Raw genomic sequence first — 22,416 nt, 5'->3', positions numbered from 1 at the left:
AATGTTGAAATAATTATATTTTGGATATATTGGATTAAATAAAATACATATTAAAATTAATTCAATGTTTCTCTTTATGTGGTTACTAGAAAATTTTAAATTTAAAATTACACAGGGCGATCACATTCTATTTCTAGTAGACCACACTGCTCTAAGCTCAAGATTCAAATGTCAAACTCCTGTGAATATTAATACGTGAATATCCCACAAGCACTTACTCCATCTTCCCAATCCTCAGCCCTTCTGTCCTCCTTCTGCTCCCACCAATCTGTTTCTTCTGTTTCACTCACTCAGCTAAAGGCAACACAATTCACTCAGTGACAAGTCAGGAAAATGGAAAGACACATTTTCCTTTATTCCTCACATTCATATATTCGCTGAGCACTATAATTATCTCTTAAATATGATATAAATCTGCAAGCTCTTTTTAATACTACCACAAATTCCATAGTTCAAAATGCCATCAGCTTTCACCTGTATTATTACACCAGCTCCCATCTGGTCGTTCCTGCATCCTGGATCACCTCTTTCTAGCTGCCCTTTCAAATTTCAATAAGAGCAAGCTTTCCAGGAAACAAACCTGAAGTCAATCCACTGAGTACTCCTCTGAATACCTTAATATTGTTGACAAATTCCTTTCTGATTTGAAGCATCAGAAAGGAGTATTTCCTCCATACCAAATAGTTTTTATTTCATGCATGTGCCGTGATTCTTCTCCCTCCCAGACCTTTGCATCTGTCATTCTTTATGCTTCGAAAGCTCTTTTCATCTCTTTGTTCTTCTAGACAACCACTACTCATACTTCAGAGCTTAATTTACATTTTGCTTTCCCTTGAAATGTTTTTAAAAGGTTCCAAGTCTGGGTTATGTGCCCTTTTTATGTGCTCCCAGAGCATCCTGAATTTCTCCAATAATATGTTTGGCTACTGTATTTTATGCAATAGTTTTATATTGTATTTTATACAGTAGTTGTTATATTTTATACTGTATTTTATACAGTAGTTTTATATTGTATTTTATACGGTATTTTATACAGCAGTTGTTGTATTTTATACAGTAGTTGTTTTTCTGTCTCTTTTTGCCCCTGCAAGAATGTAAAACCTTTAAGTGCCTGTTTTCATACTTATTTGACCACTATCTCTAGAATCTTGCATGATGTCTAGCCCTAATAGGATCAAAAAATACTTACAAAGCAACTGAATAGCTACATGAATAGATGGATGAATAAATGCATGGATGGATGGATGGATGAATGAAATCATTTATATGACTTAAAGCTTGCAGAGGAATATCATATTTGGAAGGCAGTAAGGAAGTTTGTGTAGTTGATGGTAAACGCAATTGGGTAGTTTGTTAGGCACAATAGGTCAAAATTTGTTTTTGAAGTCCTGTTACTTCACCTTTCTTTGTTTCACTTTCTTAAAACAGGAAACTCTTTTCTATGATCATTCTTCCAGGGCCTGGCTCTTCATCTGCAATCCAGTAATATCCCTAATGTCAAAAAGCTACTAGTTTAATTCATGTCATTTTCAAAGAGGACTACTGAATTCTGATGTGGCTTCAAACATTTAGGGTAGGCATATCTAATGGAGAACTTGCAGCCACACTGACTGGTAGTGAAATATCTATTTTGAGCCTGCCCAGTGTTGCTTAAATTGTAGTTTTCCTTGCCAGCTATTCATACAAGAGATGTGAGAAGCACCATAAAAGGCGTTGTGAGGAGTTGTGGGGGAGTGAGGGAGAGAAGAGGTTGAAAAGCTTATTAGCTGCTTTACGGTAAAAGTGAGCTCTTATGGGAATGTAGTTTTAGCCCTCCAGGGATTCTATTTAGCCCGCCAGGAATTAACCTTGACTATAAATAGGCCATCAATGACCTTTCCAGAAAATGTTCAGAGACCTCAACTTTGTTTAGAGATCTTGTGTGGGTGGAACTTCCTGTTTGCACACAGAGCAGCATAAAGCCCAGTTGCTTTCGGAAGTGTTTGGGACCAGATGGATTGTAGGGAGTAGGGTACGATACGGTCTGGTCTCCTCCAGCTCCTTCTTTCTGCAACATGGGGAAGAACAAACTCCTTCATCCAAGTCTGGTTCTTCTCCTCTTGGTCCTCCTGCCCACAGATGCCTCAGTCTCTGGAAAACCGTGAGTGCCACACAGAGAGCATGAAGCATGAACCTAGAGTCCTTCATTTATTGCAGATTTTTCTTTATATCATTCCTTTTTCTTTCCTATGATACTGTCATCTTCTTATCTCTAAGGTTCCTTCCAGATTTTATAAATCTAGTTTACTCATTACTTGCTTACTTTTAATCATTCTTCCCTAACTCTCTAAACCTCTAATATGCAAAGCCTTCCTAAGGAGTGTCAGAAATTTTTAGCTTTTTTAAAAGAATAAATTTTAGATATTCACATTCATATTGATCTACTTGAGACCATGCTATTTATCTTTTCTTACTTCCTCTTTCTTAAGGGTCCATTTTCTATTTTATAAAAATAAAGACAATTCTCTCCCACAACCAAACATGGAACAATGCCCTGGAGTATAAAAATCTGTGGGGTGCCAAATAAAGGAACAATTTGAAATACTGGTGTTGATATTGAAAAAGCAAGGGACTCTAATGTCAGGAGAGAAATCCTTTTGCAGATGAGGTGGTGATGAATTCTTTGTTTCAACACAACTGAAGGAGGAACTAAAGGAAATACCAGCTGATGAGTGATGAGAAGGGATTCTTGATAATAGAATACTAGGTGATTTTTAGCATGTAATGCAGAAGTTGCAAGAAATGGTAACAATGATGCAATTGTTTTACTTGCCATTTATTTACTTTTATGTGAACCATTCTTCTTAGCACTTATAGCTACACAAAACAAAAAAAGTAACAGAATTAATGTTAGACCTTGTTTAATTCTTGCAATAAGGACTATTCATCCATGGATACATAAATTCACTGGGGGAAAAAACAGCTCATCATTCTCATTAAGGATGTGCTTCAAAAGTATTTTAATTTTATATCTAACATGTATGAATCATACTTTGTAATTTATTTATTTTGTTTTGATCAGTTATACACAAGTATTTTTGAACACAGCTCAATCAGAAGGAAATGTTTAATATTTATAAATTTATGGTCACATTCTATTTAAAAGAGGAGTTAAATTTACCTACCCTCATATGTTACATATATATGCATTTATGTATATGTATACATATATGTATATATGTGAACGTAAGTATACATACATATATGTATAGATGCTTCGTAATAAAGAAGTAAGAATAATTCACAAAATTTTTTGAAATATAGAAATTTAGGATAAATTTCTGTATGGTAATTGGCATGGAAATTCAAATTCAAAAAGGAAAAAAGAAGAGAAAGATATTAAATATCAGACCATTAAAAGAATTTTTTAATGTATTTTTAAATAGTGATAGTAGGTATCTTATAGTAAAGTGTTTATTATCCCATGAGAAAATTGTAAAAGTAATCTAAATATTAATTTAAAATATCATCAAATATCTTTTGCTGTTGCTTAAAATCATGATAAAAATATGTTTACTTGAAAATATGTAAGGAGTGCACAGTGTCCAAAAATTATTTTAGGAGTTCTGTGAGCAAAAATGTATAAAAACTACAAGGTTGATCTTAAATTATATGTCAGGGTACTGAGAAAGTTTCTGTACTGCACATGAGTTACCAAAGTCTAAAGTCAATCACCAGAGGACCATTTTTGGATGGAGCCATTGTCTAATCATGAACTGAAAGGCAAATATTTAAAATGCAAACATCCATGATTAGGTAACACTCTTAAGACTTTCTTAGCTGCTTACCACAACTGAGACTGTAAAGTAATGGCTCACTTTCTTTGAGGCTCAGATTCCATATCTGTGGAGTGGAGGTGAGTACTTACCATACAATTTTCACAGGGCTGCTGAATGTGTGTATGTATATATGTGTGTGTATATATGTCTGTATATATATTTTAATGAAAATTCTATAATTTGATTAGTTTTTGTAATGTCCACATGACTGAGAGCTTGCTTACTTTTTACAGCAACTCGAAGGTAAAAATAGACTTACAACATGAACAAATGTAACTACATATTTTTATTTGAATTCAGATGTTCACAAATTGTTCCTTAGAGTGAAGCATGCCTACAGGTTTTAATCTGTTTAAGACCTACCTCTAGTAAAATGTTCACTGCCATGGCATGTGAGGGAAAAGGGAAATAATTCTTATGCATGGCCTTCAACAGCCAAATTTCACGCTCATCAGTATGTCTTCTCTTGGTGTAGAACTGATGATGATAATTATGATGATGGAAAAAAGTGCTGTTGATAGCAATGCCTGTCTTCCTTCACTTTCCTCTAATTGAACCGTCTCATTCCCAGGCAGTATATGGTTCTGGTCCCCTCCCTGCTCCACACTGAGACCCCTGAGAAGGTCTGTGTCCTTCTGAGCTACCTGAACGAGACGGTGACTGTAAGTGCTTCCTTGGAGTCTGTCAGGAGAAACAAGAGCCTCTTCACTGACCTGAAGGCAGAGAACGACGTACTCCACTGTGTCGCCCTTGCTGTGAGTGTGGCTGTCTGACTTAATATACTTGGTTCTTTTAGTCAGCGTCATAGGGATCTAGTATTCTGTCAAGATGAGGCTTTGTGAGGCTGGTAAGCACTTCAGGAAGCAATCCAAACGTAGCAAACTAAGTATAGAAATTAAGGAGCAATGCATGACTCTCCAGCCATGGGAGACAAATATTTACAGGCACACAAAAAATCAACTTAATAATCAAATAGAAATCCTATTAGCCAGAAAGGAAAAAAAAAGAAAATGTGACTTCTTAAAATTAAGGTGGAAAAAATATTAATAAAGTAAACTAGGCCAAGGCTCAACATGAGCCACCGGTGGTGGACTGACTGGAACACATCACTCCACACTACTTTTAAGAGTAAAAATTGTAGAAATTACCCTGAGCAAAGGTGTAATATCTCTTCAGAGTTGTCCACCTGTGAGATGCTTACAGCCTAGTGTCAGTAAAATACGGGATTTTTTTCCATAGCCTTTAAACCATGCTTCAACCATGCCCTTTTAGCATGTAACATCAACCTGGTAAAGCTCAGTGTATAATTGAATCAAGACTGTTTTTTCTGAGCTGTATGAAGATGTGAATCTCACTTATGACCTCTCTTACTGATGTATTTTCCTCCACCTTGTGTCCTGTCTCCCCATTTGTAAAACGGCAGAAGTGATTCCTGTCCATGCCAACTTTCCCTGCTGAGAACAAGGGAGTGAAGTTAAGTAAGAAGGGCAAGATCTCCAGGAAAGAGTGGAACAGCAAATAGGGGAGGAGACCTGCAGGTGCTGCATGGGGTTTCAGGATCTGTCCTGTATTTCAGGTCCCAAAGCCTTCACCCAATGAGGAGGTAATGTTCCTCACTGTCCAAGTGAAAGGACCAACCCAAGAATTTAAGAAGCAGACCACGGTGCTGGTTAAGAATGAGGAGAGTCTGGTCTTTGTCCAGACAGACAAATCAATCTACAAACCAGGGCAGACAGGTATGAAGAAGCCTACAGACAGGACAACTTCAAAAAGGAAAGATCTTCTTCCCCTGGATGTTCCCCAGGCAAAGTTCCTATGATCTTGGTTCCTTAATAGCTTGTCTTACCAGCCTACAAGCCTACTTTGGGTTTGGGGGCTCATGAAAAATATTTCTGTTTCAGTGAAATTTCGTGTTGTCTGCTTGGATGAAAACTTTCACCCCCTGAATGAGTTGGTGAGTTTTCTGTTATCTACATAAAATGATTGTCTGTATAAACAGGCTGGGAACCTGTTTTTTAAAGTGTTGGGGGAAGACCAGGGAGAGGAAGAATCTGGTATCATTAACAGTAACTTCTGGCATTACAACAGCACAAGATCCTAATCTAAAACATCATTCCAGGTAAAGAAAGTAGGCAATTCTTTCTGTCTTGGTGCTAGTACTCAGTCAGTTGTCACACGATTACATTTACTTTTCGAATAGTTCTTAATTAGGACAATTAGAAAGATACATTCAATAGCAGACACAGATAAACCCTCAAAGAACCTAAGCTCAAAAAACATTTTAAAGATTTAGATTTTTTCTATATACACCTACCAAAATCTTCACTATAAAGGAAAGTCAGGGTAATTAATTTGTTCCTCAAGACTAACCCTTGGTATCTGTGACAAGAAACAATTCTTTCTATTGTAATGCAGACATCAACCCAAAGTCTCCATTTTTCTCTCCCAAATCAGCTTCTTCACATTTTCTTATCTCAAAAAGAGGCAACTCTTCTCTCATAGCTCCAAAGACAAAAGATTATGGCCTAGTTCTTGTTTCTCTTTCTCTCATACCCACATCCACTTCACTGGAAAATTATGTTGGCTTAAAATATATTCAGACTATTTCTTATCATCTGAACTACTGCTGCAAGCTAGTCCTAGCCAATGTCATCTCTAAATAAGATCATTACGATAGCCTTCAAAGTGGTCTCCCAGCTTCTACTTTCACTCCTCTGTCTAAAATGAGGCACCACACCCATCACTCTGTCAGCTTAACTCGGCTTTGTTTTTCTGTTGGCACTTACCACCATCCTATATGTATTGGTTTTTAAAAATCTGCCTATTCCTATTATAACATAAGCTCCATTAAAGCAGACATATTGTTCTTTTGTGCATGGTTATATTCTCAATACCTAGAATGATGCACAGCACATGAGAAGGTACTTAATAAAGATTAGTTTTAAAAAATGAATAAACATTGATACTAGCTCCTTTATCAATGTTTATTCATTTTTAAAAGTAATATTTATTAAACTAATATTTATTAATGAAATACGTCCATTCCTCCTCATTCTTAGAACTACATAAGAATTCTATGAGCCATCTTAATGATTACATCTGAACATATTTACTTATAGTTACATAAGTGTTTATTTCTCAACCTGTAAAATTGCATAGCAAAGGATTGATCTTCACTAGGATGCTATAAGCACTTAAGACATGTTAATAAATCCATTTTTAGTAAATGCACTTTACATGTGTATTTGTTGCTGAAGGCCTAGTAAGTTCTTAACATTATTTATTAATTGCTTAAAATAGATTAATGAAAAGTTCTATAAAATTTAATCTGGACTATTTCTGTATTTCACTATAGAGGGAATTATTCTATATAAAACTAATTTAGATTTTTTTAATTTTTTATTGTTTTTTTAATTTTTGTGGAAACATAGTAGGTGTATATATATTCATGGGTTACATGAGATATTTTGGTACAGGCATGCAGTGCATGATAATGATTATGGATGATAATTATTATCATTATCCATATCATTATCCAATCATGGATAATGATTATTATCATGCATTGCATGCCCGTATCAATAAATGGAGTACCCATCCCCTCAAACATTTATTCTTTGTGTTACGAACAAATCCAATTACACTTTTAGTTATTTTTAAATGTACAATTGAATTATTTTTTACTATACTCACCCTGTTATGCTAGCAAATACTAGCTGCTTTGCTTATAAATGAGATTTAAGAATATTTGAAAATAATTATAAACTTCTTCTTTTTTCTTTTGTCTTTCAGATTCCACTGGTATATATTCAGGTAAAGCAACATGAAATATTCCATATTAGAAGGAAAGCAATACATATAGGGAAAATGTTCTTATTTGAGAGGTTTTTACAATATCTCAGAAACTTGTCATTAAAGGAGAAGGCTTCCAACTCCCATAGAGCTAGATGGCTATAACTCATCTCCTCTCCTCACCCTATACTACTACCCCATTTGTCCTTTTTGTAGATAACTTAGGGTTTCCATAGATATCTTTTATTAGCTCCAATGCTGCAGGTGCTTTTGTAAGTTATAATTAATTTACTCACAGGATCCCAAAGGAAATCGCATCGCACAATGGCAGAGTTTCCAGTTAGAGGGTGGCCTCAAGCAATTTTCTTTTCCCCTCTCATCAGAGCCCTTCCAGGGCTCCTACAAGGTGGTGGTACAGAAGAAATCAGGTAGAAGGACAGAGCACCCTTTCACCGTGGAGGAATTTGGTATGGATCATGAACAGTCATCGAACATTATTTTTCTTCATATTGAAACTCTCAGGGCCTGGAATTTAAGCTCATTTGGAGTCTTTCCATTTCCCATGGGTGACATTAGGCTTGGAGTAGAACTAATTACACCTAAGTCCAATGAGGACATCAGTGATTTGCGAATAGGACTTCACATAGCTTGGTTATTTTCTGTAGCAATATTTAATACCAACCCCCAAAATTAAAACATTCTTGTTTTAATAGAGTTTTCCATAATTAATTAGGCATACAGCGATCTCTCATAGTCTCTCAACTGAAATCTTCATCTGAGAGGAGGATAGATAAGAATATATCAGAGAGCAGAGCTACCTTTTCAGAGCCCTAAAATAGTATTAGGGAACTGTTACAGGGAACCTGAAAATATGAATTCCCCCAACGTTGAAAACCAATCACCAACCTTCTTTGTCACCAATCAACAGTTCTTCCCAAGTTTGAAGTACAAGTAACAGTGCCAAAGATTATCACCATCTTGGAAGAAGAGATGAATGTATCAGTGTGTGGCCTGTGAGTTCATTTTTTAAAAATCTTTTGTGGGGGATTATTTAAAAGGGACTCACTATTTGGGATATTTTAACCACTCTCTCTAGGAGCAGTGCCAACACAAAAATTTTAAGTGCTTTGACAGCATCCTCATCTGTAGAATGTTATCCTCCCGTTGCTTTTCTATTTTTCCTTTTTATTTTCTTTCACGTTCTTAATCGGCATTAGTCTATCATGAGGTAAGAAACTGTTTCTAGAAAGGTTATGCTAATAGGATTGATTCTGAAAATGACAAAACTGCACACACACACACACACACACACACACACACACACACAAAATGGGAAGGGTGGATAGTGTTGAAGGGTATTGGCTCTGCCTTAACCAAAAATAACCAAACGTATATTAGGGAGATAATTAACACATGGCTATAGGGGAAATTCAATCATCAACAGATCATTTACCTGACCTTGCATGCTTACTGGAAAAATCACTTAGATTCAGAATTTGTAGAGATAGGCATACAACTGAAATCTCATCTAACTCACTAGTCTACCTAAGGCTGGTCTACATACCTCTCTGCACTGACATTTTTACTGAAGAGACTGAACTTGATCTCTCAAGACAGTCTGTTCCAACCTTGAAAACTCTTGTTTCCTGGATCTTATGTTCCTATCCGTGGTGGTACATAGTAGCAGTAGCAGAAAGAGCAGGTATAGTGAAGGAATCAGTCCTGCCCAAAGATCACACATGTAATACACCTACTATTCAGCTAGGCCCCTGCTCCAGCTCTGTCTCACAGTGATGGCCAAGTTCCTGGTTCCTCATAACTGGTGTGATCTTGCAAATAGACATACAGAGGACATTCTCAAATAGGAAAGGAGACAAATGCACTTGGAAACCCAGCAATTGTCTATGACATATTTATGACACAATCCCACTTTTGTAAAAAAGTAAACAGGCCCAGCGCGGTGGCTCACGCCTGTAATCCCAGTACTTTGGGAGGCTGAGGCGGGCGGATCACAAGGTCAGGAGATCGTGACCATCCTTGCTAATACGGTGAAACCCCGTCTCTACTAAAAAATACAAAAAAATTAGCCAGGCGTGGTGGCGGGCACCTGTAGTCCCAGCTACTCAGGAGGCTGAGGCAGGAGAATGGCGTGAACTGAGGAGGTGGAGGTTGCAGTGAGCCGAGATCGCGCCACTGCACTCCAGCCTGGGCGACAGAGTGAGACTCTGTCTCAAAAAAAAAAAGTAAACAAATAAAACTCGATATGGAGATGGCTGCACATGGGGAGAGGATGATGGAAGAAGAGACACTATCATACTAATAGTTTGTATTCCTAGGTAGACTTGAGGGTGTTTGTTTTTTTTGGTTCTGTTTTCTTTTGTTTGTTTTGTTTTGCTGGTATTATTTTCTCTTTTAAGCACAGGTTTAAGTTTTATAATAAGAAATACTTTTTTAAGATAAAACTTAAAAAAATCAAGGAAAAAAGAAATGATAAAAGAAGAATGTAGTAAATTTCAGCATGTTGCAATGGAGATTTCTATAAGAGCCATTAGTGACTCTTGTCTTCAATATTGTGTGAGCCCAGCAGAGAGCAGAGGGAAGTACAGACAGGGAATATACTGTAGCTAAAGGGGAGATATAAACACCTAGAAAATGAGGAGGTTCAGTGTTTGCTCTGATTCCTCTGGGAATGTTCTCATGACAGGTACACATATGGGAAGCCTGTCCCAGGACATGTGACTGTGAGCGTTTGCAGGAAGTATAGTGACACTTCTGACTGCCATGGTGAAGATTCACAGGCTTTCTGTGAGAAATTCAGTGGACAGGTAGGTTGAACACTGTTTTTTCTAGAGAATAACAATAAAGGCGTTGTTGACAAGCAGTGAGTTGCAGCATTTTTCTGACGCAGGAAGAGAACAATCTAGAAGAGAATTCCATGTTGGCTATTGTAATTTTTCAAAAAAAATCATGAACTTAGCACAATGAGAATCATTTATTTCTTGTAAATGCCCATCGTGAGTGTTTCAGAATGATAGATGCTGAGCCATCCAAAGCCTCCATGGGCATTCACTTCTACAAAGGAAGGAAAAAAACCACACAGCTCTTAACTGCCTTAGCTGGCCAGGGCATCAGTTCTGCTCTCTCTGTGAACAAGAACCTGTCACATGGTCCCCACCAAGATGCCAGAGAGTTGACAAACACAGTCCACATATAGGAGGCTGCTTCCCAGCCACAGCTGAATGTTATGGAGGAGGAACCAGACTTTGATGAGGAGTTCTAATGATCAAGAGCAGATGTACTGTGTATTTCAACATAGCAAGTGGACAGGACTTGAACTATTTACAACGCATAGAAATGATAAATACTTGAGTTGGTAGGCACCCTAAATCCCGCGGTGTGATCATTACACATTCTATGCATGTAACAAAATATCTCGTGTACCCCATAAGTATGTATAAATATTACGCATCCTTTGTACAAAAAAAGATTACTCCTCAAATTTTAAGACATTTCTATCGCATTCTATCTAGGGAATTTCAGACACCAAGGAATACATCTGTCAATTATACATGAGATATTGTTGTGAAATTTAATATTTAGTTGCTAGAGAATATTTATCATGTCCTCGTCATAGAAAATGCCTACATGATGTTGTCCCCCCACAAAAATCACACCAGGTTAACTGACCACTGATGTATTTAGTATAGTATACATTGTATTTTTGTATTTTATTTTCTCCCTCCTTAGCTAAACAGCCATGGCTGCTTCTATCAGCAAGTAAAAACCAAGGTCTTCCAGCTGAAGAGGAAGGAGTATGAAATGAAACTTCACACTGAGGCCCAGATCCAAGAAGAAGGAACAGGTTTGTGTACTACATGGGTATAAGAGAAAAAACAATAGGCATTGATTTTCTTAGCCAAATTATGAATTGTAAGTTGGAGAGAGGTGATAGAATTTTAGAGACATCATTCTTCCCAAAAAGAACAGATTTTTTTCTTCTTTTTCAGTGGTGGAATTGACTGGAAGGGAGTCCAGTGAAATCACAAGAACCATAACCAAACTCTCATTTGTGAAAGTGGACTCACACTTTAGACAGGGGATTCCCTTCTTTGGGCAGGTGGAGTATTTTCCAGTTCACTTATCAACCCATGTACTGTTACCTAATTAGCACAATAGTTATGGTTTCTGCTAAAACCATGCCTGGTTAATGTTATCATTTAATATAACCAAAGGTATAAAATACCACCAAGGCTTGATTAGTATAACCAAAGGTATAAAACTACATAAAAATAGATTTATTCTTCTGTAAATCTGTATATGAAATGTATGTAATTATCCTAAAGCCTTATTAAAATTAGGAGAGTTTTTCCCCCTTCTTTTGAAACGGCATTGTACAAGTCACTCAATCTCCTTCTCATGGTTCACCAGGCAGTCTCAGGTTTTTATGACATTTTCTCACAAGAATCTCAAAATTCATGCTGACCAGTTTCATTATGATGCTAACACTAACTTTGTATGGAAACAGGTGGGTAGGTGGTTTTAATTTTTATTTTGAGATATTAAAGATTCTACAATAATGTTTATTTCATGGATAGTATATTTACACTATTTTTCTATAACAAGTATATTTCTAAAACAGTGAACATGGGGTAAAACTGCTATTTAAGGTTCTCAGATTTTTGAATTATGAATTTTCATATTATCTACCAAAAAAATCTTCTCTTACAATTTTTCTGTTGTCAGCAGATGTGCAAATGGATCTTTATGACTCTAGAAGTCTGAGATGACAGTTACATGTGCCTCAATGTATATTTACTGTGTATCATTTTCCTAATGTAAATGTTATAGGATTTCAGCTATGAAGGGTGTGAAAGAGGCATAGACTCAATAAAGTGGAGTACATTCTAGAAGGCTTGGTTGTGTCATGACATCAAAATGTATTCAACTTCCTAAAATGAAAGTTCAGCTCATTTGTAAATTTCTCAGAAAGATAGTGTACTTTTTAAGTACATTTTATTGCTGTTAAATAACTATCCTATTTGCCATAAGGCTCTCTAGCTAGAAGAAAATCAGAATTATGTGCCTGTTCTTGTCTTTGTACGTGCAGCCAACATTTCATTGGCAAACTTAGATTTTGTAAATCAGTTATGAGTACTGATGGGGGTCAGCCTATTGTTCTTCCTGCTACCAAATGTAGCTTATACTGAAAAAGAATCGCCACCTTTACAATCTGAACTGGACTACTCAACTGCCGATACAATATTAGCAGTAAATTAGCTTTGGCAACTTATTTAATACTGTGTGCCTCTTTTCAATTTTACATTTTTCACATGGGAAGTGTGTCATAAAATCTGCCTACCTTCCAAAAGGCCGAAGATCTAGGTTGAGAAGCAGAGACCATGTCTAAGACAGCTAGAGAAACACGCAGGACAATGCATTGGCGATTGTTTACTTGTGCACTTACGAGACTTCAGACACTAATCTATAGGAAGTTAATGGTCCACTTCAAAATAGGTGTCTGGGGCACAAATAAATTTAGTTAATAGATTAAAATATTTCATTATCATGTTACTCTAGTGCTCTGTGATTCTCTAAGAGTTATATGTAATAATACAGAGCACTTCCAAAATATCTAGAATACATTTTTCAGGTCACTTTTGTTATTATCCCTATCACTCTCTATCCCTTCACACTGCTCTGTTTTTCTTCTTAGGATTGATTACTACTAAATTAGTGTATATTATATATATATTTATTTAGCATCTATCTCTTTCACTAGACAGTAAGCTCTGTGATGGAAGAAACTTTGTTTTTTTTCACTGCTGTGTCCTCAGTGCCCGGAACCATGTTCGACATAGAGGAGGCACTAAAAAATGTGATAAAATGATATGTTTGGTGCCTATTAGTTATTACCAATATAACTAATCCACAGCTTTTAATCTTCAGGTGCGCCTAGTAGATGGGAAAGGCGTCCCTATACCGAATAAAGTCATATTCATCAGAGGAAATGAAGCAAACTATTACTCCAATGCTACCACGGATGAGCATGGCCTTGTAGAGTTCTCTATCAACACCACCAACGTTATGGGTACCTCTCTTACTGTTAGGGTAAGTTGGAAAGAAGTTACCAATGACATGAAGTAGCCTTGAAAACAAGGTTGCAACCGAAGGGTGATAAAATTTCCAAACTGTGTCTAGTTCTATGGAGAGAAAAAAAACTAGCAATTAGAAACCAATTTAAGGTTAACTTTTTTAAAGTTTATGAAAAGAAGGCAGTATATTGTTGTGATTAAAAGTGCAGGTTAGACTTCAGCAGTGTTGCTGGGAACGTAAAATGGCGCAGCCACTATGAAAAACAGTATAGTAGTTCCTGAAAAAATTAAAAAATAGAATTACCAAATGATCCAGTAATCCTACTTCTAGACATATATTCAAAGAATTGAAAGCAGGGTCTCAAAGAGATATTTGCACACCCATGTTCATAGCTGCACTATTCACAATAGCTGAGAGATTGAGGCTACCCAAATGTCCATCAAGGGATGAACAGGTAAACAAAATGTGGTATATAAATACAACAGAATATTATGCAGCCTGAGAAGGGAAGGAAATCCTGTCACATGCTACAGCATGAATGATCTTTGAGGACATTATGGTAAGTGAAATAAGCTAGTCACAAAAAGACCAATACTATATGATTCACGTACATGGGGTTTCTAAAGTAGTCAAAGTCATAGAAACAGAAAACAGGATGGTGGTTGCCAAGGGCTAGGGAAAGAGAGAAATGGGGAATTGCTCTTATTGGTATTCAGGTTTAGTTTTACAAGATGAAAAGTTCTGGAGATCTGTTGCACAACAGATGTACTTAACACTACCAAACTGTACACTAAAGATAATGAAGATGGTAATTTTATGTTGTGTGTGTGTGTGTGTGTGTGTGTTTATAATAATTTTTTTGAAAAGTGTGAATTCCAGAATCTGAATCAGATAAAGTGGTTAAAAATACTGGCTCAACCCTGTTTTAAGGAATTAACTAAAACCTCTGTGCTTCATTTCCTTATCTGTAAAATGATTGCAATATTAACACCTAACTCTTGGGGTGGTTGCGAAGATTAAGTGAAATAATATACGTTGAAGCACCTAAGACCCCTTTAACTGTTAGATACTTTTACTATAAAAGCCAATTCTAACATAATTAGCATTTAGTTTTAAAAATATATACTCCAAAAATTATTATCTTACTTTATTTTGTCTTGCTATTCTAATTTTCTCCAGATGACCTGTTCATACCAATATAATTTGTTCAGTATAGCATGCAGTCCTCTATTCATCAAGGGAGATGTAGACATGTCTATGGATGTATGTATATACAATACATATTTAATATATATTACATAATCATGGTAATAGAAAACCCCTGCCTCTTTAGAGTCCTTACATTGTTATAGAGAAATAAATAATGTATTCTATTTATCTAGCTTTAATAGATGGCATAAAAGCACCTACCTCTAATAAACTCAAATTTGAATGTTTACTCATTTCAAAAAGTGTCTTGAATGCTTTCCACGTGCCAGGCACTGTGCTAGTCTTGACAATGAAATTATTATTTCTACATGCTCCCTGTTTGGGGTGATCATATATGTGTTGTCACCAAAATATACATTAAGATATGAACAAAATGTTTTGCTCAAAGATTCACTAGTGCTATTGGGAGCTGGGGATGAAGGTAGAGGAAGCCTGAAAGGAGCTAAGGAATAACTTCTACAGGAAGAAAAGTTGGAAATATAACCCAAATAGGGCCTCTGAGGCATTAGAATCCAGACTGCAGAGAGCATTAAAAATAATCAGCCTAGGCCAGGCATGGTAGCTCACGCCTGTAATCCCAGCACTTTGGGAGGCTGAGGTGGGTGGATTGCTCAAGGCCAGGAGTTTGAAACCAGCCTAGGCAACGTGGGGAAACCCCATCTCTACAAAATATACAAAAAATTAGCTGGGTGGGGTGGCATGCACCTGCAGTCCTAGCAACTCAGGAGGCTGGCTGGGAGGATCACTTGAGCCCCGGAGGCGGAGATTGCACTGAGCCAAGATCATGCCACTGCACTCCAGCATAGGCGACAGAGCAAAACCCTGTCTCAAAAAAATAACAATAATAGCAATCTGCCTAAGATAGCCCAGAAGAGGTAGACTTCAGCTAATTCATCAGCTCAGCTCTTAAACCAATGCTTTTTACCAATGTCTTCTCAGATCTCTAAGGTTACAATATTTTATTTATTCATAATACCCATTCAAAATCCACCCTAAAAGAGGCAGCTGCTTTCTGAAAGCACAGTTCTTCCATTTCTAGAAATTACTTACTCTCCTCAATGAAGTTTCATAGCTCCAGTGTCTCTAACTGCACAGGTAAAGCAGCCAAAGTAATTTCAAGCAAGCTAATCAGAGCAAAAGATGCCTCCTTTTATACTCTTAAGAAATATAAATCTCAATTCCAGAGTCTTTGTGACTCTGTAAAGTCACAAAGCATGCCTGAATTTGAAGCAGAGAAACAAAATAAGGGGTCCTTCTCCTACTTTTCATTGTGGAACAAAAGATTTCCAGCTACTAGTTAAGGTAGGACAGTAAACTTACGTAGTTTTGTGAGAACATTAATCTTTATGACATATAATCTAAAAATAATATAATTTTTCTAATTCATTAGGTCAAATACAAGGATCATAGTCCCTGTTACGGCTACCAGTGGGTGTCAGAAGAACATGAAGAGGCACATCACACTGCTCATCTTGTGTTCTCCCCAAGCAAGAGCTTTGTCCGCCTTGAGCCCATGCCTCATGAACTACCCTGTGGCCAAACTCAGACAGTCCAGGCACATTATATTCTGAATGGAGGCGCCCTGCAGGGGCTGAATAAGCTCTCCTTCTATTATCTGGTGAGAAGGGAGGTTACTGCGTTGACCTCTCTGTAGACAAAACTCTCTGTGGAGCAAGTACTCATGAAGCTCTTTAGATGTCATTACTTCGACTTCTTATCCATGTTCCTTTTGAAAGTTTGACTTCTCTTGAGGTGAATTATTGCCAGCAGGGACTCCATAAAACAAGTATATTGAAGTGAGACTGAAGCGTGTTCTCTGTTTGGCACATTTAATTTCTTTTCATTTTCTTTTTTGCAGATAATGGCAAAGGGAGGCATTGTCCGAACTGGGACTCATGGACTGCTTGTGAAGCAGGAAGACAGTGAGTATTTCCATCATCTCTGCATTGCTGCCCCATTCTGACCCATTCAGCCTTACACCATGGAAGTATCAAAATACTTTCCCTTTTTTTCCATAGGTTTTTAGGGGAACAGGTGGTGTTTGGTCACATGAATAAATTCTTTAGTAGTGATTTCTGAGATTTTGGTGCACCCATCACCCGAGCAGTATACATTGTACCCAATTTGTAGTCTTTTATCCCTCACCCCCTTCCACCCTTCCCCCTGAATCCACAAAGTCCACTGTATCATTCTTATGCCCTTGCATCCTCATGGCTTAGCTGCCACTTCCTAATAGCTTAGCTCCTACTTCGGAGTGAGAAGGTATGATGTTTGGTTTTCCATTCATGAGCGGGAAATATCAGGAATACTTTCAAGTAATGGAGACCATTTCCATCTAATATTAATTAAAAGAAAGTTGAGGGAGGGAAAACAATAATGTTTTTTTTCTCACCCTTTATCAAATATGTGTTGTCTTTTTTTCAGCCTATTTTCTTTGCGTTATTTAAAATGTTGATGTGGGCCAGCTGTGATGGCTCACGCCTGTAATCCCAGTACTTTGGGAGAACGAGATAGGAGGATCTGTTGAGGTCAGGAGTTTGAGACCAGCCTGGTCAACATAGTGAGACCCCATCTCTATAAAAGTAAATAAATAAATAAATAAATAAGAAAAAAGGGAGGAAATAAAATACATAGAATGTTGTGTATAATCTATGCTCATTCCAAATTTTTAAACTATAAATATTCTTGGACCTCTTCTCAAAATGAGAATTGTGTTAGAGAATGGGATGGAGAAAATGTACGATTTCAGGATATGTTGTATATACCAGGTCTTGTGCTGAGTCATTTATGCCATTGATATTATTATAAATATCTTTTTTCTCTTTCAAGATAGTCATGATTTATGAAGCATTAAATTGGGTACTTCCACCACTGAACTGGACTCTTGCCATGAGCAAATATGTCATAATATAAACCTTTGAAAGTTGCTCCTAGTCTAGCAGACTCTAAAAGATAACTTGCTAGAAAAGTATCAGTAATCTACTCTCTCATTAGCTCTTGTAGCAACACAGAAGCACATAGCAGACTGAAGGAAACTTAATGCAACCTCTAAAGAATCTACATAGGCATCAAAAAATAACTTCTGAAGGAGCATGGTGTTCCTCTTATGGAGAAAGAATCGAATATTGGCTCATAGAAGGTTAAAGAGGATGTAGCATGAATACAATGTGTTAAACTCTTACTCTTACATCTCATAACTTCAGGTTCTATTTCCCTCTTCTAGTATGAGGCCTAGATCAAATGGTAGTGAACTGGATGTCTTCATACCCTTAATTAGCATCAGAACATTAGGTAGGTGAGCTGAAGCTTAAAGCTGGTGAAAAATCAATATAGTATGTGATTTATGAGAGGAGAGAGGGCTTTGATAGGGTTTTTTTCTAAAGCTAGAGTCCTTAGAGGCAGTCATCCACTTGTTACATCTACTGTTTATTATGTCTATTACATCTACTAATGGAAATAGTCATTAACCTATGATGGCTTCCTCTCATTCTCTTTGTGCCCCAGTGAAGGGCCATTTTTCCATCTCAATCCCTGTGAAGTCAGACATTGCTCCTGTCGCTCGATTGCTCATCTATGCCGTTTTACCTACTGGGGACGTGATTGGGGATTCTGCAAAATATGATGTTGAAAATTGTCTGGCCAACAAGGTGGGTGTTTTAGATCATAAAATCTTCAACATTTAAAACTGGAAGTTACTATTATCATTTATTTTATACATGTGAACATTAGGACCAAAAGGGTTAAACAAATTCCCCAGAGACATTCAGCAAGGTAGTGGCAGAGTCATACTAAGAAGCAGAATCACTTGATTCCTAGTACAAAACTCTCAAACTTCTCCTAGCATTGCCTCTTACCAATTACACAGTTCAAAGTATGTTATTCCCTTTTTCTATGATAAAAGGTTGGGAAATATGTAAGCAAGTTTTGAAGACTACTAAGGAGCCAAAAGAAAAATGCAAGAGCACCTAGAGCCATGCACGTTCCACCACAATTAATAAGCACCTTGCTGTGTATCAAAGATAAAAATGGCATTTCATGACTAGTAATTTATAAGAATAATTAGAAATAATTCTAATGGCTCAAATGATTCTTGAGAATGAAAGAGAAGTGTAGGGAACAAAAAACTTCAGGACTGACATAATGCCAACCCTCCACGAAGTCAAGCAGAGTGGTTATACATTGTACATGAGGAACACTCTGCAAATGCGAGTGAATGCATGGGTAAACCGGGAAATTTGCTTTTCTGACCTTTTGTTCCAATTTCACAGGTGGATTTGAGCTTCAGCCCAACACAAAGTCTCCCAGCCTCACACGCCCATCTGCGAGTCACAGCGGCTCCTCAGTCCGTCTGCGCCCTCCGTGCTGTGGACCAAAGCGTGCTGCTCATGAAGCCTGATGCTGAGCTCTCAGCATCCTCGGTGAGTTCCCTGCAGCCTCAGGAACCAAGAAGGGCCGTGCCAGGGACTCAGAGCAAGGAAAAATGACTGGATAAGTAGGATAAGATCAATTAAAATTATATTTATCTAGGAATTAATTGCTTTGAGCTCTCCTGTGGGCTTTCATTCATAAGGAATTTTATGTGTATATATATATGAAACTACTCACTTCTGCAAGTAAAAAAAATAAACAAAAAATGTATCACTTAATACAGTGTATTGAATCAAATAAAAGAATTTTTAAAAAGACAAAATGTGATGAAAATTAACAACCAAAAAAGGACTCGTTATTCAGATATGTTACACTTCTTGCTCAAGAGCACATAGCATTACAAACTCAGATCTTCTGACTGTGTCAAGACATCCGTATATGCAAGGCTGGAGAGAATACAGAGCAGATTGTGAAAAGTGCTATAGGAGAAGTGCAGTTATGCAAAATAAAAGAAAGGATTGACTGAGCAACCAGGGAAGCCGTTCGGAAATTATATATTTAAAATGTAAAAAGACCATGCAGTACCCAAAGTCCTTAAAATCCCAGAGCTCCATGCAACCAGTAATAGGAGTTGTCAAACCAGTTTCAACATTTCAAAAAGCCTAACAAAAGTGATACACGTACCTGCACTAAGACTACACAGGCTAAATGAAATATCAGATTTCTGTTTTTATAAGAATTATGGCTGGGCGTGGTGGCTCATGCCTGTAATCCCAACACTTTGGGAGGCCAAGGCAGGCAGATCACTTGAGGTCAGGAGTTTGAGACCAGTCTGGCCAATATGATGAAACCCCGTATCTACTAAAAATACAAAAATTAGTCGGGGGTGGTGGCGGGCGTCTGTCATCCCAGCTACTCAGGAGGCTAAGGCAGGAGAATCGCTTGAACCCAGGAGGTGGAGGTTGAGTGAGTCGAGATCGTGCCACTGCACTCCAGCCTGGGCAATAGAGCAAGACTCGGTCTCAAAAAAAAAAAAAAAAAAAAGAATTATATCAGTTGAAATAATTGCTGTCCCAAGCTACAAATCATTTCGGAGGGAACATATGTGTTATCTCTGAGGAACAAAACTTAGGAAAAATGAATTACTATATAATTGACATTGATAACTGAACTCTTTGAAAATATGGAGCTAATAGAGGAAATAGCAAAAGGGTATGCTGAATTGGAACAACAAAAACTAGTTAATAGCATGTACTAATAGTAGTTTGCTCACATCTTCAAATTTTTAATATGAGAACAATTGTAATAACCTCTTACTGAAGTTTTTTCTACTACCATAATTTAACAAAGAGAAATTTATATTTTTGTTTTCCTGAAATAGAAACTTATAAGAAAATATTTCTTACTTGTTTGTCCTTCTAATGGGATTTTAAATGAAAATATTAGAATACTTCTAAAGGAAGCATTAAGTACATTTCAACAGTAGGATCTCAAGAGGATATGTGGGAAAATAATATATGTTTTATATTTTTATAACATAATTTTATAATTCTCAAAGAATTTTTTCAAATTATAACAACCTTGATAGCTAGATAAGGCAGAATCCTATTTATTAATAATAAAGCAGAAGCTTTCAGGGATTTAGTAGTAGACCTGAGTTAAAACACCAGCTCTTCTCAACCTTTGATTAGTGTTTTACCAGTGAAACACTTTGCTGCTACTAGTGTAGGTCATTCATTCAACACATTTATTTAATGCCCACTGTGTTCTATGCATTATACTAAGTGCTAGTAGAGATCAAGCAGTGAGCTACTGGAAAGATAAAAATTTATGTCTCATGACACTTACATTGTCTGTCCCATAGATGAGACAGACAATAATTATGGAATATGCCACAATAAAGCAGGGAGAGGAAATGAGAAATGTTAAGATACTTTGAGAAAGTGTCTAATTTCATCACACCACTCACTTTGCTCATCTGTTCTTGTCAATCAGTTTTAAACTCCTACAAATATCATGCAATGTAACTATCACAATTTTTATGTCTGTCTTACTTCTCACCTTCAAATGGACTTGAAAGCATCATGCCTAGAATTTTACAGTTAAAGTTTTCTGTATTATATGAAGATCTGGAGCATTTTGTTTCCACTAACAATACCTAAGAAATGCCATCATGTCCTGTGGAGAGAGGATATGCCTATTCGTGTGCCTGTTTAGAACATGCACCCATTAACTTTGTTATACACTGAGTCAGTTGCTCACCACAAGATAAGCACAAAACTATCATTTCCTTCTATCATCTCAAAGCTTTGTGCAATGTCACAAATACAACAGACCTTGATTTTTCAATTAATAAAGTTTTATTTCATTCCAATGTTGAGTCTAGTGGTGGCCTCTGAACTGTGTAACGAAGTAGTATGGCCCTTGAGTACTTAGATGGAGTGTTTTGTTTTTTCCCTAAATTTGTTAAACATCTTCAAAATGAAAACACTGTGTCAAGAAAATGATCCATACCCTCTATAAATCATCAAAGCAATGAGAGCACTCAAAGAAAGACAGATGTTCATTATTCCTGTTCTTTTCTCCTTGAACTTAAAAAATGTCACAAATAAGTTTGCCTTTTTGTCTTTTGTATTTGTACAGGTTTATAACCTGCTACCAGAAAAGGACCTCACTGGCTTCCCTGGGCCTTTGAATGACCAGGACAATGAAGACTGCGTCAATCGTCATAATGTCTATATTAATGGAATCACATATACTCCAGTATCAAGTACAAATGAAAAGGATATGTATAGCTTCCTAGAGGTAAACTCCTTATGTTGCAGATGGTCTGATCTTAAGGTTCTTAAAATATTACACATGGAAAAGAAGTCTTTATTTGAATGCCTTCATGTCCTAGTTGAGGGTAATGGGATATAAAGAGGTAAGTGTCTTCTCTACTAATAGCAGAAGATCTGCTAAAAGCTGCTGAACTAAGCTGGAACTTTTCGGAGTATTATTCAAGTTTTCTTTTTTCACAGAAATTAATTGCTCTGTGATGTTTATTAATATCACATATACAAAATAATTACTGTTGAAAAAGTTTAATGAAAAGGATAAAATTACCTCCTTAAATATATGAATATCCCTTCTACAG

General features: G+C 36.8%; 1 protein-coding gene across 2 annotated transcripts in view; it reads left to right on the top strand.

Moving 5' to 3' along the window:
- Window positions 1-1,742: 1,742 nt before the first annotated feature.
- LOC116472652 (alpha-2-macroglobulin) overlaps window positions 1,743-22,416 on the top strand; it is a 48,689-nt gene continuing 28,015 nt past the window's right edge. The window contains exons 1-16 of one of the 2 annotated variants that reach the window (XM_032159574.2): window positions 1,743-2,140; window positions 4,390-4,573; window positions 5,395-5,554; window positions 5,720-5,772; window positions 7,611-7,631; window positions 7,909-8,077; window positions 8,539-8,623; window positions 10,315-10,435; window positions 11,358-11,472; window positions 11,618-11,727; window positions 13,557-13,718; window positions 16,303-16,530; window positions 16,771-16,834; window positions 18,417-18,559; window positions 19,181-19,330; window positions 21,924-22,085. In XM_032159574.2, the coding sequence (XP_032015465.1) occupies window positions 2,055-2,140; window positions 4,390-4,573; window positions 5,395-5,554; window positions 5,720-5,772; window positions 7,611-7,631; window positions 7,909-8,077; window positions 8,539-8,623; window positions 10,315-10,435; window positions 11,358-11,472; window positions 11,618-11,727; window positions 13,557-13,718; window positions 16,303-16,530; window positions 16,771-16,834; window positions 18,417-18,559; window positions 19,181-19,330; window positions 21,924-22,085 (2,013 nt within the window). In that variant the 5' untranslated portion in view covers window positions 1,743-2,054. The remainder of the gene's footprint in view (window positions 2,141-4,389; window positions 4,574-5,394; window positions 5,555-5,719; window positions 5,773-7,610; window positions 7,632-7,908; window positions 8,078-8,538; window positions 8,624-10,314; window positions 10,436-11,357; window positions 11,473-11,617; window positions 11,728-13,556; window positions 13,719-16,302; window positions 16,531-16,770; window positions 16,835-18,416; window positions 18,560-19,180; window positions 19,331-21,923; window positions 22,086-22,416) is intronic. The other variant, XM_032159575.2, reaches the window with a different exon arrangement.

This window comes from Hylobates moloch, unplaced genomic scaffold (assembly GCF_009828535.3).
Source record: "Hylobates moloch isolate HMO894 unplaced genomic scaffold, HMol_V3 SCAFFOLD_8, whole genome shotgun sequence".
Lineage (NCBI taxonomy): Eukaryota > Metazoa > Chordata > Mammalia > Primates > Hylobatidae > Hylobates > Hylobates moloch.
Note: the sequence above shows the minus strand (reverse complement) of the source record. Positions and strands in the feature narration are given on the sequence as shown.